General features: G+C 43.0%; 2 protein-coding genes across 2 annotated transcripts; one reads left to right on the top strand and one right to left on the bottom strand.

Moving 5' to 3' along the window:
• Window positions 1-12,020: 12,020 nt before the first annotated feature.
• Window positions 12,021-13,681, top strand: PHALS_03536 (uncharacterized protein; the record flags this gene model as incomplete). Its single annotated transcript, XM_024717763.1, has 9 exons — window positions 12,021-12,023; window positions 12,112-12,420; window positions 12,482-12,562; window positions 12,630-12,875; window positions 12,930-13,008; window positions 13,072-13,226; window positions 13,297-13,485; window positions 13,560-13,601; window positions 13,658-13,681. 9 exons carry the CDS (start codon window positions 12,021-12,023, stop codon window positions 13,679-13,681), a joined length of 1,128 nt encoding a protein of 375 aa, XP_024583230.1.
• Window positions 13,682-14,095: 414 nt separating this feature from the next.
• On the bottom strand, window positions 14,096-14,785 carry PHALS_03535 (RxLR-like protein; the record flags this gene model as incomplete). The annotated part of the gene is made up of 1 exon (XM_024717762.1): window positions 14,096-14,785. One exon carries the CDS (start codon window positions 14,783-14,785, stop codon window positions 14,096-14,098), a length of 690 nt encoding a protein of 229 aa, XP_024583229.1.
• Window positions 14,786-15,960: the final 1,175 nt, after the last annotated feature.

Raw genomic sequence — 15,960 nt, 5'->3', positions numbered from 1 at the left:
ACAGAGTAGCGAACTAAGGACCTAAATATATTCACTTCGGTTTTTGCCATCTTATCAAAACATCTTATCAACAGTAACTCTTGTACCGCCATCCCTTATGAGAGTAGCCGCGTATTTTATGAAGACAGCTACATCAAGAAAGGCTAAATATTGAATTTCACAAATTGGATAATGATCATCATCGGCTTCAAAACGACATTAAGTTTGTCAAGCTTGTTGCGAGAATTCAAATTGTTATGCGCTAAGAAAACGTCGTAGCCCTGTGCTGTGCATCTGTCGGTAATGAACGCGCCGTAGCCGTCAATACTTAGGATCAGCAGCAAGTAGATCATTTGAAGGGGTGCAGCAAGAAAAAAGAGCGTTATGCTTTCCCATCGAGCATACTGACTCTATATCGTTTGTCTCTGGGGATTAGTTACAGCAATTGACTGGCAGGGCGTCATTCTAGGCATATACAGTAATTAAAAGAAATTCGTAGGTAGAATTCTCAAATGAGTTGATTGTGGTAGGATTAACATTATTATTAGGAGGGTATTATATTTGATGAGGAATGACTGCAAGTCAATGTCGATACATCCTTATCAAAATATATTGTCTACAATTTAAAATATTTTTGCAGATGTGTCGGTGAAAGTAAGATCATCATCGACAAAGATGATAATTGTAAGCGTTTGACAATTTTGAACACTGCATTGAAAGGATAGGGATTTTCTGTCAAGCCGACAGACAGACGTCAAGTAGAACGAAGTAGAATGGCGCAAGAACGGTGCCAATGAATCCAAACGAGGATTTGATTGCGATATTTCAGTATACAATACGTGAAAAAACACGAAGACCAAATATTGTATCCTCAACTATTGGAAGGCGCGAATAGCAAGTTGTGACAAAGCAGTACGCAGAAAATTCTAGCTAGAATTTGACGGAGGACCAGCGCTGCTTAATGTGGTAAAGTCTAACAATGTGCTCGTAGTGCAGGCGCGACAAGGTAGTAATTCATTCTGCATACGAGAAGAAATGACTCAAAGTGTTTACCAGAGGTTGCGCTCGAACGCTTTAACCGGAAGCAAAACCAAGAGCCTCAACCGTAGCTGGCTAGTTCTGCTTTTCTGAGAGTACATACATTCAAAAATCATTCAGGTTAGACAAATACATATTACGTTTTGTCAAATACAACTGTCTTAATCGTCTAAAGTTCGGCTAGCATCTTAGAAGTAGTACCACGGATTATCTTTTACGGGCTGCTTCATCTTCATAAAAATCGATGCCGAAACACTTGAGCTCGTAATTTTTGTAACACAATCCGAATATATTACCCCTCCACGAGCAACCAATGCGCCCGAAATCTCACTTCAGTCTTTGCACCTTACCGTGCCTGCTTCACAAATTAAACTTGCACCGATATAAATGTCTTGAGCACCCAAGCATAGGTCTCAACAATCTGCCTTAAAGTCACGGTTATCACCATCGATGTACTAAAAGAATTTCTTGCTGAGAAAGCCGAGGTGTTCTGTAATGACAACAAAACCAGTAACTGTGTGAGTGCTTGCCGAATGTCTTTAATCCCACCAGACGATACACGGCATGGCCGTTCCAAAGTATGGGTGCTGACAGTACTCAGCTTTTTTGCCGCGCAAGTCTCGCACTCCATGTCCTTAATTGCCCATCCGTGTACACACACGTTTTGAGGAAGGCTAAAGTAAACCGACACGCCTCAGCGCGTGTTGTTCGCTTCCAGCACGTGAAAGAAGGAAAGGCGAAGTGACATTTAATATTATTGACAATAGGCTTCAACCTTCTAACCTGATAAGTACTTCCACCAATACAGGGTGTACACTTGATTTGAGACACACAAAGTATGCGGTCCACACGACATTTATGATGAAACCCTGGCCAATACACCTTACAATTTAAGCGGGTAGTGTTTCAACACCTCATCGTGAAATTTATGACAACGTCCTGCTCATTCTCAACAAACATGACCTAGCTCAAATAGCTCTACTTGCTCAACTTCAAGCTTCAGAAACACACTGATCACGCCGTAAGAAAGGTCTTTAGCCACCCAAAATTACTCATCGTGTAGGTACACGCCTATGCGCGTGGTCTGCTCACTTATACCCAGAGCGAAATGACCGCCGGAAAGCCGCTTCGTGAGTGCTAACTCTGCATATAGGCAAGGTTTACCGTCTGCGCTTCGAGCACCAGCGGTTGAGGATATTCGTGTCCGCCCTGAGAAATGAACGATTTAGCACTCGAAGCTGACCAAAGTGTCGCTGTGTATCGGCCTCACTTTGCGCACTGTGCGAGGATCACAGTTCACTTCACGCGCGTTCAGGCCTTAAAGCCAGCTACAACAAAGCGAACGTCTGCCTAAAGCGTTGTCTGATGCTTGACTTTGCACAGTACAAAGCACGCTGCGGTTCTCGAGGTGAAAACCCATCAGATCAAGTTCCTGTTGCTGATACCAATTCTCTTCAGCTGTAACAGATACTTTGAATGTCTGTTTTCGCCGAAACGTCCGTCGCCTTCCTATTGATGAAAGCGCGGCGCGAGAGGCGGCCCCATGTTTTCTTCAACGGTGATTTGAGGCCGAGGGTGCTCCGGTCGAAAGCAACTACGGCAACTCGGCCATATTGTCAGAGATGAACCGCAACGAGTTTTCAGACAGAGGATAATCCCTCCACCCAACCAGGTATCGGTCACAGCCCTGGTACCCGTCGGTCCGACAGATGGTCCGCGTGAAAGTGTGTAACTCCTCTGTAACATTGCGCTATGAGAGGGCGCTATACACAACAGTCCCTAGACCCTCAAACACAACACACACGCTTATGGGACGAGGTAGCGATTCCCGACGAGAAGGGGGGTAGAATAGTTCCGAATTCGACAAAAGAAGAACGATGAAAGGCCAGGAATGCAATTTTACAACTGAGTTTAAAAGTATTATGGTTTCTAGCAACATGCAAACCGCCTCAAAGGCTCCTAATGATTTACTAATAAAACTTGGGCTCCTGATTCATAAAATCATGGGTGAACTGAAAAAAAACCCAGGTTCAACTAATACAGGATCTTTGGTGTACAAAGCTTGATCTTCGAAAAGCTTGAAATTCAACTTTCGCAGAAAGTATTCAGTAGATGTAATTATCCATTTCTAAAGACTAAGATTTGTCCGTCTCGTCACCAGTACGGATCCCCAAAAGGAAACCGGCATTCTGTATCACACAGAATATTTGTGACTTTATATAAGTTGTTATGTATGCATTTGAGAACAGCATACTGTAATCTTGTCTCCCATAATGCATACAGATGGTACATAGCTGGAGTAACTAGTTTCCCAATACACGCGGTACCAGCGGAGGTTGGGCCATTTCACGGCTGACCTCCGTAAGTATTCTAGGTTGTGGTAGTACATTGACTTTCGTCGCGTGTTGCAGCCTACTTTGGATGCCGTGAAGAGCCAGATCTCGCATAATGGCTCCAATTGAGGTTCTGAACCGCGTCGATTCTCTGGAGAAGAGGATAGCCTAGCTACAGGGAACGGTAGAGATGGTATTATGACTTTGATAGATCTCGGTACATCGGACTGAATCATAAAAGATGATGTCTTTATGGCATTTAAAATCCCACATAGAACGCTGCCTATTTTTGCATTTTCTTTGGAATATTTAGTGTATATCCCAACTCGTTTTTCGACCATGAGCACTACGATGCAGTGCGACGTCATGAGTCTTAACGAGTGCGTAATCCGCATATTCAGATAGGTTAAGTACACCCAGTCACACTATTGCCTCACAAAGTATTCCTGTGTGTTCTGACTGTCTCTGCACTTAGCATTTGCCATTTCTTTGCCGTGAATCATTGCGATACCTGCGCGTATTTACCAAAATTTGCTGTAATGCACATTTCTAAACAATGCAATGGTTATACGTAAGCCATCTTGACAAAATGCTTTCACTAACTCTAAGTTGGTTGTATCTTCTCCGGCCACTTTTTTGCCATCAGCAGCAAATTGACCATCTTGCCCAGACGGTCAACAAAGATCACAATACCTGGATCACAGGACGAGTTTTTGAAAGGCCGAGAAAAATTTTGTATTTATGAGCTGTCTGCACTCTGCTGGAACTGGTTGTCAAGTCAAAGGTGCCGCTTCTGAGGCTTCGGTCTCAATTGTTGACACGTTTCACTCGTGAGCAAACATGTCCATTCCCACTTATATATGTAAGGCCACCAATATATAGCACTCACCAAGCCGTATGTCATCTCAATTCTAAGTTGGCCATCGAAAAGGAATTATATTACATACAGTACCCTTACTTGAGTGTCATGTTGGTTGGTGCTGTAATGTTGCAAGCCTTGATAGGTATCGAAACGTAATCATATAATCGTACAGTTTGATAGAATGATGTCGGAGCGTATTGTAATTTTGCTTTTTATTTCTTTACAATAGTGGCATTTATTACGTCGGATCCCTAGCCTATACTTATATTGCCTACTCAATCGGCAATGCTGACATTGTGACACCAGATGCATTTAAGCAGATCTGGCTTGTACATTACTTTGATTGTATACTCGGTAAAAAAGATGATCATCAAGACATTGTTTTTGGAGATGTTGTGACGACATCGGTGTGAGCAGCGAGATATGATCTGGATAGACCACAAACGGGTAGAAAATTATGTGCGCCTTGATTTGACAAGGGCATATTACACTGGAAGTAGATTTTTCTCCTTAAAAACATTTTTTTTGCAGATTGAGGCTGAGGATCCTCAAACGCAATCGCACATTCATGCTCTTGGCATGTAATTTGAAAAAAGCGCAGCCTACTGCAGAGGCTATAGCGTCACAGACGTTATAGATGGCTGATTTGGTTTTGAAAAAGCCAATTTTGGGCCGCTCATCATACATTTTTTCATAACGTCAAGGTCGCCTTTTTTCTGAACCCGATGTCGGTTGGCATCATCGACAATGAAAATAAAGAGGGGTCGCTTTACGTCGGCATAAGTTGCTCCCATTCTTGCGCAAGTAGTTGGTCAGACAAAACTAGTTCACCAGTTCTTAAGGGACAAAGTCTCTTGCCAATGCACAATTGTCTATATCTTTGTACAATGTGCCTATATGCCCTGCTATCGATAGAAGTAGCAATGAAAGACAATTTTATCGGCGGTATATACAAATTTGTGTATAGCTGATTTAGCTATACCCTCGAACGCTTCTTTTTATTATCTAATGAAGCCCTCTGCATCCAAGTTCACGCCGATCAACGAATGTATCACCGAGATAGGGTTAAATATAGCCACAATGTGGCTCGAATAGCTGTCTCACCGGATGATAGACGTTGCTGGAGCATTAGAGAATCCCTAAGGCATAACTAGCAGCTTACAGCGATATTTGCTTGATTAACTTACCTCATTGACAGGATATCACTGTTTTACACCAGTAATATATACGACCATCAATTAAATTTAAGGCACTGAACATAGCGCGGCCGATGATCTGATGTGCTGCATTGACAATTACGCCGAAAATGTCGCTGTTTCTGGCGTTTTTGAAGGCATGCTCAATTTCGGTTGTTGTTAGCCTTTCTGACACAAAAGTCGGCGCGACTGTGGAGTTTCTTTTTCTGTTAGCGAACAGATATGTGACTACCCAGAAAATCCTCAATAAAGCTACAAGGTTCATATGTCAAGTCCAATGCCGTGTGACGCAATTTTGGGATTTGAAAGCTAAGCCGATTTCACGATGAACCCCCCTATCCATGGGTAACACGCGTAAAGGACCTCTTGTTTTCACGTTGTGATAGCCATCGACAGAAGGTAAATGCGTGCGAAGGGATTTCGAGTATATCTGTCCACCCTTCGTACTTCATACTCTGCGAGTGTTCTAGATATCAGACTAATCTATGACAGATGATTAGCGCATCTTCTCCCGGTACCAATCGTACTATTTTCGAGTCATCGCCATCTTCCGATTCTTAGGGGGTAGTGATGGGAGTCATACAGCTCCTATCACCGCCCCTGGTCACTCCTTTCACGAGAAGAAAAGTTTCATCTCTGACCCTTGTAGCTTCACTGCTACTCTTGGTGAGCCCGCCACACCAAGATGCTGAATTAGAAGTACCGTTACATCGTGACAAGGATGAACCATCGTTGAGGTCTGGCCCTTTGACGCCTTTCAGCTACAGGCGACAAAAGCTCAAAGCTGCTCCATACCGCCAGGACTGAGACACACACGAGAGACCACGACATATAGTCGTCCTTTCTCGTCTCAGCAGAAATATTTTTCAACAGTTGTGATATACATTTGCCTACTTCGTCTAATCTTGAGGCCTCAGTTCAGAGCCACCTTTACCTTTTGAGCCCTGCTCGAGACACCTAGCAATATCATTGATATCAGTATTAGTCAATCCCATGGTCGACGCTAAGTAAAAAAATAGGTGCCACGCACTTCTCTCCTGGTGAAGCTCTGGCGAGTCATAGATCCACCTTTTGCCGAGAAGTAGTTGGGCTTTTCGTGTGGTCACGAGGCTACAAATGCTTTTGTACAGTGACCTGGAATGAGAGATCTGTTCAGGCTAGACAATTTCAACTTTTCTGTCCTCAAACTTCAACACTTTTACTAGAGTTTCCATCGGAAGACACAAGAAATTTATATACGTATTTGGCGTCTTCTAAGCCTCCGCGTACTCTATTACCTCTAAATTTTGCGCGTCGAACATAACTGCACGAATATTCTGCATCTTTCAAGACTTTTCCACGTCTTTCTGGTGGCCCCGACATTGATACCAATAAACAACAATTTTAAAGTATAAGCCCCATCTCTTCAAGGGCGAAACCTTCTTCGTTAAGGGCTGATTCTCGTCGACTGCAACCTCCATGGGGTGCTTTGGAGCCCAATCCTTATCCAGTTGGTTCCCTCGCACCTACTGAAATTGATACTTTCCGCTTGGAACTATCGTTCCCGCTAGATTGTTTTGTTCAACATTGTGTGTAAGCCTGTCCCTTTGTCTTTTTCATCCGAGAGCAAAATCGGCACGCATGGTGCATGTTCCTATCTGCGGTAGTACAAAACGTATATGCATAAATATAGTTATATTATGCCAAAATGGCATGACGTCTCACATCAATCTCATTGGATAAAATTTTATTGATTCGATCGCGGCAGAAAAGTCTGCATTGAAGCCTTTACAAAAAGCCTCATGCGTACCCTTCACGATCCGAATCAAACAATTCATATTGTCTGTGACGCTTTGGCCTTTGACGTAGCTGTGTCCGCTCCAAGTAGATACCCAAAGGCATAAAGGCGTCATCGCGTTTGCGCATCGTCAGCATAAGTTGTTGAGAAGAAGTTTCCAGCTTGCAACAAGGAGCGACTTGCTAAAAATTATATTTCTGATAAGTTCCAGGCACGCATACCCGACTCAAAGACATATTTATGATCCATATAGATCTTGCGTCGCTCAAGGCTACGACGTCGACACCAATCAATTATGAAAACAATAAAATAATAATTTATTATTATCATGGTGGACAGGTTTCAGTTGGCTCATTTATATGTATGGCTAATGCGCTTTAGCATTATTTCGCCTCTAAACGGTGTTAATTATGATGTTGATACTGCGAATTAATGAGGCAATACTACATCGTACGGGTCAGTCGCAACACATGCTGCATTTCACAAGATGCCGCTTTTTTGAAGCGCTTGAATGACATATGCACCGCTGATCATTTTCCCCCAAGGCTGGCTGTATTACCACACTGACCAATTTGACAATTCACATGCGAAGAAAACTCATGACGAGGGTCTCTAGACAGATTAATGCTCGTGACATGTAACTCTTGAGATTGGACGTTTGGGTGCTCACCTCTAAGCAGAAGAAAAATTACGTTCCAAAAAGATCCACGTACTGGTAGCCTAACATGTATGGGAGGGAATACAATTTGTGCTCACGTGCATTTGTGCTGAAAAGTTAAGTTTCTGCCGGATGCGGCCGCACATTTGGTCAGTTACTCATTTTCAAACAAAATATAAACAGTCCAGTAGTATGGACTTTTTTACATCCGGTAATTTCGGCTTTGCGGACTTTAGCGAGCGTCAGAGCTAATGGGTCATTCGCTGTTGCCAGTGCCAACATTCCGTGAGGATACATCAAATAAGCTTCGTGGCATGATTTCACACCAACTCAGCCGTTGATTTGGATTGAAATCCGCTTACTGATGCGAAGCTTTAGCATACCCTTTAATTGTTCTATGAAAAAGATTGGGTATGTTCGCCGTTGAGCATCCAACGACAGTTAGTTAGAGAGAACGCGATGATCACGGGGTGGGAGGTATCCTCTAATTGAAGAGACGGTAGTAAGGGAGTGAGCAACTCTTACTTATTTAATTTGTGCTAGATCACGACGTGCATACCTGTAGAAGCGTATAAAACTTGGCTCATCCCCGTGTTTATATGATACCAACACGATTCTTAATTGGGATGGAAACTTTGCTGAACTATGATTCGCTGATACCACCTTGGCTTTACTTCTAGCAGATCATTTACACATTATACCTCATAGTAAGATCTAGCTTGATGCGTTGAGTGTGCAACGATACGGTAGATGCCCAAGATATGCAAAGGCAAAATACCGATGTCAGAGGCAGACCAGAAATAAACAATGTATGGCAAATAAAAGATTTGATCAATCGCTGATTTCCTACCTACGCATGTTTTGACTGCAGTTTAAAGGACAAATTTATGACCACACAATATCGGACTGTTTATGGTCGTAGCCAAAAGGGAATGGGTCGAACATTTGATTTTAGAATGCAAATATTCTGTGTGCTACGTGAGCCTGCTGAAGTCACACCATGAGTCCAATCTATAAACATGGTTACTAAGCGCTTTATTATGGACGAAGCTGCGTCTATGCAATCAAATAAAGCTAAGCTACTATCCGCAATTGGAAGCGATGCGATTCAGAGCAGGGGGGGGTCTCAAATCACTACGTACGATGGAAAAACCATCCGATATGTGGTGCATCTCAGGTATTCGTTGCACGCGGTGACTCTCAGAGAGTTGACGAGCTGCCATAAATAAGGTAGATCATGAGAGACAACCGCAAGAGGGTCCACCTCCGTTGCTGTGTTTGATGAGCTTGAAATGGCTCATTTATACATGGAACGGCTAGTGGACCGGTGGGTCTACCATAGCCGTTACCAATACCTAGCAAAGTGAAAGAGATGACCTCATTCAAAAAGTGTTGGGGTTCTGTCCTGATCTCGTTGGCGCTTATGATGTGGTCAACCCCTGAGCTTTTTTCTCCATGATAACAAGCAGAGTCGCTTGACGTAGTGTGCTTCACATTTATAGAAGGAAACTGCCCTACTTCAGAGTTTGGGTCTTGTTCGGTAGATGTACGAGCAGATTCATGGATGTGATGGAGGCAAAACCTAAGATCATGAGCATCGACCTCGACGTCCACGTCAATCGTTGTAATTCTCACAGTCAAGCATTATATGACGCTCTAGCAGAATGTCTGCATCATCGAGGCTGTTCTGTAAGACTGCAAGACGGATTAGGCGACATTTCGATTTCAAACAGTGCACACATCAAGCGAAATACTCTTCGGCACCTTTACCAGCATTCAGTAGTCCTCAGAAAGGCCTACCTCTGTTGCCATAAGCACAGGTGGTACTCCCGAGGGGTGGGTAAATAATACTTTGCGGAGGAACTGCTAGCGCTCGTTTTCTCCCTGTTTGAGTAGAAGGCCTATACCAATAAGCATATTTGGGCTCCGTCACGATAATATAACTCATCAATGACCACGTCGTGACATACTCAGCAATACTTGTTGCTTCTCTGCGCGCGCAGCGGACAAGATGTTTTGTGTGCTAGGCTCAGCTCCCTGGTGACAAGCTGAACGTCGTTGTAGGTTCTACAGTGAGATGTTGTGAATAATCTGCAGATCTAAACTAGTACGTAGTAAGTAACTCGTGCAGAAGAACGATAGAGCGCAGAGTGAGCCTCTTACTTAGTGAATTTCTCTGCCGTATGTTCTTATGTGAGGGCAATGATATCAAGCAGCACTAGGATCGTCGCTACGTCAATATCATGAATAATTTCTCTGATTGCTTACCAAGAGAATCTCTGAGTTGATTTTTCGTGAGGGCCACATCTTTTTCAGAGGGAGATAGGTAAGGAACGAGGATGCTGATGCGAGTATGCTCATACTGCAGGGTTTAAGTGTTGAATCGTTAACTTAAGCACAATGTGTGCTTGCCGACTGTCTTACCTTGCGGAATGTATTAAAAAGTCAGAATAAGAGCGAGCTTGAGTGTGGCCCTCAACATGGTAGGGAGGCGTACGCGCTATGTTCTGTACTATTGTGCACAAACACAGAAGTGATAGTGATGAAGACGGCGCAACTTAGAAGCCGAGAAGACTTAAGGTATTAGCGCAGATGCATATAGTATTATTATTAAAGCAGAAAAGGATATTGTTAGTAGTAGTTGAGTTACAACGCGATCTTATATGGTTTTCATTGTGTAGCACAGCAGCCTAGTACTTATCGATTCTCCAGGATCTCGGCTCTACACTTTTGTAAAGCCCCTAAACTTTGCTAAAGCTGGCATCCTAAGTCAACGCTTTCTATGTGCAAGGTGCATGACGATTTGGCTGCAAGCCACATCATGAAATTCTTGTTTGGTAAGAAATGCGAGGTGCGAATCGATTAAATCAAAGTATGCTATTGACTCTCAACACACCATTAGCGTCTTTCCGCATACGACACAGCCATTCCATCATTAATGAAAATGAGCCTCTTTCTGACTTGCACGTTCGTTCTCAAATTTGCCTGATTTACGCATATCGTGCCGTTATCCAGAGCAGACAGTCGGCCTACGGGCTGAGAAAGATAACTAACCCAGTATTTAGAAGCTCAACCTAGCCCTGGGTTAACTGCGGGCCGTGGCGCAGCCCTTGGAAACTTATGTGAGCGGGTCTGCTGCTCAATCGGAGAATGAAGCGTAGCCATCGTGTTGAACTACCTTGCATTCAAAATTGACGATATTTTGTGTAATTTCGGTACGTTTGGCATAGCTTGATCAACTTCGCCTAGCTCTGATACAATGAAAAGTATGTTTATTCACATGGTACTGTTGCAATCTCCAACCTCGACGACAATTCGTTGGTTCAGATTTGAAGATGAAAGTAAATTTTATAAGTGCAGACCTAGCATCATGAATGTATATTCACTATACCGACTCGCATGTGTGCTATTTTTACTGCCCAGTAAATGCTGGTTGCGTGTTCGCGCTGCGGTCGACGAAGCTGCCGGCTTCACCAACGCTTGACTTTTAAGAATTAAGAGAGCTTCTCCATGACTAAGGACCCCTATCCTTTTGTGTCATCGTTTTAAGCGGTGGTGGGAGGAACGTGTACAGTCTCGTCGTAAAAGATTTTCATACAGTGGTTGCTTAATATTGTCATCGCCGCAAACATGATTGGCGTTGACGAAGCATCAAGTCAGTTGTTCGTACTCATATATTTCTAACTTGTGCAATTTGTTCAGTGCATAAATGATATGGCATGAACACCATACTACCGCAAAGACGAATAGGTGCAGGTCTTGCTTTCAATATCCACCCGACGAGAATGCGGTAGATTGTCACATAATAGCGATTGTCTAATCACTCAGCTAGGCTTCATGATAACGTGCCTGACCTGCCTGTTTGACTTATAGCTGCGAGGCGTAAAAAAAACCTTTTTTCTCAGACTGGTTCCACTATTCTCATAAATACTTCTTTGTCATACATTCCGTCATAATAACAAAGGTTTAATTCGGAAGGCGAATGACTTCTAAGTATGCTGGAAGATCAAAAAGCTCATAGAATAACATGGTCTCATTGAGCCCAAAAGAGTACCCAGGAATTGTTAATTTTCAAGTTATTTTTAAGGTTTCCTGATCTGTCTAAATCAACTTTTGCAAAGGCTCAAGGTTTGAATCATTTTTGCATGAATATAGGCCAAAGCGAGGCCCAACCTCTATGGTAAGCCTTTCGTGTACCGCTTGCTGTCTAATCTGCACTTGCGGCTAATATTACCAAAAACTCGATGCACGATGCAACGTCATTGAAGTCGGATGATTTTCTAGCTGGTCGAATCAAGCAGAACTTTGATTTGGAAACCAAATGTAGTTGCCAAAGAGATTGCAAAATAGCACATAACTTCCGGAATTGCACTCTTGGCGACAGCCAAGTGCAGAAATCGCTTCGTCATTTGAGACGGCGGTGTGCTAAGCTAGAGCGAAAGCTGCAAGAAAAAGAGACGATAATACAAGCATTGCGTGAACAGCAACAGACACGCCTTCCACTGCTGATGCACGAAACAATGCGCAGCCTGCACTCGCTGGAGAACATTCAGTCCAGCGAACCAGCGTATGAGCTGGTAGGTATAGCTTGATGAAGCAAAATATCCTGGGAACTTGAATTTACAAACCTTGATGCAGCCAAATTCGCATTCTGTTATAAGCTGCATGGCCCAGGAACGATCTGAGGTCGATGCCCGCATCCATGAATACGAAGTGCAGGTATAGTACTTTCGAAAGCAATCTCACACAAAAAACGAAGGCTCATGGTTGACTAATGTGCTTGCAGATAGCTGAGCTGTATGAAGAGAATCAACAAGAAAGACTCAAAAATGAGATGCTGAAAGAATGTTTGTGCGAGTCAAAGCGTTCCAAGTCGAAGCTGATAAAAGCGTGTAAACAGGCAAAGAAAGAGCTTCAGATCATAAAAGATAGTGGACTTAGTCAAATGTTGATGGATATTGAAGTGCGCTGTGATTTGATGGAGAAGGAGAAAGCTCAAAATGTGGATGAGCTTCTAGCCGAGCGCTCTGTGGTAAGTTTACTGCTGGTTAATCATGGTGCGACTAACTTTTGCGGTATAATATAGCGTATGGAGCGAGAATTGGTTCTGAAGGCCACCACCGAGCAGGTTGACAAATTAAATCTAGAAGCGACCAAGTGGGAGGGTATGTTAATAGTTCGTCCCACGAATTTTATTAACCTAAAGTAAATTGTTGCGTTTGTTACAGCGATAGTTGCAAAGAAGAGAAGAAAGATAAGGCGTTTACGAGATCAAATATGTGCTCAGCAGTTGACAATTGAAAACTTGAAAGCTGATATAGAAAAGGTGGATCAAAATCTTGACTACTCTCCTTACCTTAGTCAAGATGATAAGCTCGGAGAGGTGCAGTTTGTTTGGTGACTATCACTGCAGTGCTGTGAAGTATTTGTAATGATGCACGTTTGTCGTCTAGATTGAGCAATTGGAACTCATTCCAGTCAAGCTTAGGGCGCGAGTCCGAGAAGCAGAACAACAACTGCGTCAGCTGAGGACTGAAAACGACTTCTTGCGAAGTCAGCTTGAATTTTTGAACAAAAAAAGTTTACCGGAGAGCAACAAACTTTCGTGGACAGCTTGGGACACGAACAAGTTACTTATCCAGGCACGGTGCTTCAGTTAAATTAGGTCTGTCTTCTATTACTAACTTTGGTACACTTCGTATCTCGATGACGGCAGCTTCGATATATCAATAAACGATTGCGCGCACTGAAGGAAATGGTACAGTTGTACGAAGAAACAAATTCTGTTGACATAAACGTGCTCAATGAAAGCAGTCAGTCTTACAGAATCAACGCTGAAGATGATCACCGTGCATCTGATACCGATGAATCTCAATTTTTTTGCGGGATTATGGAAGCGGCCCGATGTGTGACTGAGTTGCAGTTGACACTTGAAAATGCTTGCGCTAGACACATGGCTAGCACATGTGCGGTGCAGTAAATTCCTTTTAGGACCAGCGAAATTTGTTACACTTTCACGTACAAATTTGCTGCAACATTTTGTTCAAGACTGATAAGGAATAAAAGGCACATTGGACTCGGAATGGACTAATCGTTGATCTTTGCATTTCCATTAGTGATTAGTCACCATATATCACAGCCTGGACAAAAATCTCTACAGTCTCAATCTCAGCAACTGCAACAAAACGGTATAGATTGAGCTGACGTTATGAAACTCAAAAGACTTCTTGTTAATGCATCTTTGCCTTTCTTTCAAAGCTTAGCCAGATAGGCCGCCACATTGGGATTCGACTGCACCATTTCCACAAGCGCTGCGAGATTAGGATAATCTTTAAGTGCAAAATTCGTTGAAATGTCAAGCATTCCGTTCATGATCAAGTCAAACAGCTGTATATCTGCATACGTCATATTATCACCCATAAAGAAGGGTCCCGGATGAACAAACCCTTCGAGAAGCTTGAGCGTCTTTGGCAAGCTCTCGTCCAGCAATTTTTTCGTCTTGACATTTCTCGCAGCTTCGTCCGGCGTACGATATTTTATCTCCAAGATGGCCATCCTTACATCAACGAGCGATTCGGACACCATATCCACGCGCAGACACTCAAGTGGGTCCTGCGGGTATAGGCCTGTAATTTTGGCGGCGTATCGGGCGATGGCCATACTTTGGCTGTAAGTCGTACCATCCACCTCAAGCACTGGTACTTGGCCGAGAGGAAGCTTTGATTTGATGGCCAAAAAGGCTTCGCGATCCAGACGCTCATCAATGAACGAAACGTTACCTGCTGCCAGAATTAGACGCGATAGCTCTGCGCGACCGCGCCCGTCAAAGTACGTCAGCTTTAGTTGCGGGGATGTTATCCGAGTTTGGTGCTGCACTTCGATGTAATAATTGTGGAGGGCTAGCAGCGCTGCAGTCAGCGCTACCAGAACGAATTGGTTCATTGGATGATGCATTCAATATGGTGTGTGAGCCACACCTCTCTGTGATTTGAGCGCTATTTTTTTAATATCAAGACTAAAGGTCCTTTTATAATCTTACCATACGGTAAATTACATTATTACTACTCTTTCACGTGTAAAGAGATAAAAACATAGCAACTTTCAACTGTGTACGTACACCGTATACTTCTGGTACAATCGTAGTAAATACGATACTGTGCAGTTGTACTATTTTCACATTGTCCTTTTGTGAAATCGAAAATTTCATAAAATTCAAAGCGTCGGTATTCATGAAGCTTCTGGCCATGGTACTGGTGGTCTGCGTGTCACACGACAGAAAATTAAGATACTTTGTCTTAATTTTGAAACACTTATATACTTAGTATTTGCATTATCCTACCTGAATGTTCTCTTGAGGTAGCATAGCATATCATCTTAACGCCCAGCATCGTAGTGAAAATTTCCCTTGAAATTTTTGGCAGTGCTATCAACATTCACTTTTTGCACTGCGACGACACCTCCATACCAATTTTCTCAGAATTGCTCAAAATCAATATTTTTGAGCGCTATCGTAGGACAGCTCCAGAATCCAATCATCATCACCTGTGGTGTTCATGTCATGCATTTTGAAGCCACTTGAGCTCAAATATTTTGATTACTATTGCCACGGTTGATGAGTGGGCGAGTATTGTAGCCCAGTGCACCACAAACATGTGCCGGATGTAGTGAGTTCGTGTTCCAGGATAGCTTCTCAAGTGAATGAAGACTAGCTATGTTTGGCTCACCAACTTTCTTGTTTTTTAGACGTTGGCACACAGACTTCTGAATCACTACCATTAGCGCATCTCCTTCGATGGGCGTTCGAGTGAACTCGAATTCTCTGCGTGACATTTCAAAGACCTTTACGACAGCAACTTTTCCAGAAACCGCGACGTGTCTTTGCGATAATTTGCTTGTGACACTTTGCAAATTATCAGAAACGATGTCAAAATTGATATGTCAGAGATGCATGCTTTGTCAGAGATGCGTACTTGAAGTGAAAGCATGCATCTCTGATATCAATTTTGACATATACACGTGCATATGCTCATGACAGAGGTACACAGCCTTTAATTCTTTGGCCAAGTTACCTTTTGATTTTCAGTATCTTTTTAAGTGTTTGGATCCTCCCGGGAATA

The sequence above is a fragment of the Plasmopara halstedii genome, assembly GCF_900000015.1.
Source record: "Plasmopara halstedii genome assembly, contig: Scaffold_2386, whole genome shotgun sequence".
In the NCBI taxonomy this organism is placed as follows: domain Eukaryota; phylum Oomycota; class Peronosporomycetes; order Peronosporales; family Peronosporaceae; genus Plasmopara; species Plasmopara halstedii.
The sequence above is the reverse complement of the archived record's forward strand: the minus strand, read 5'-3'. Positions and strand labels throughout refer to the sequence as shown.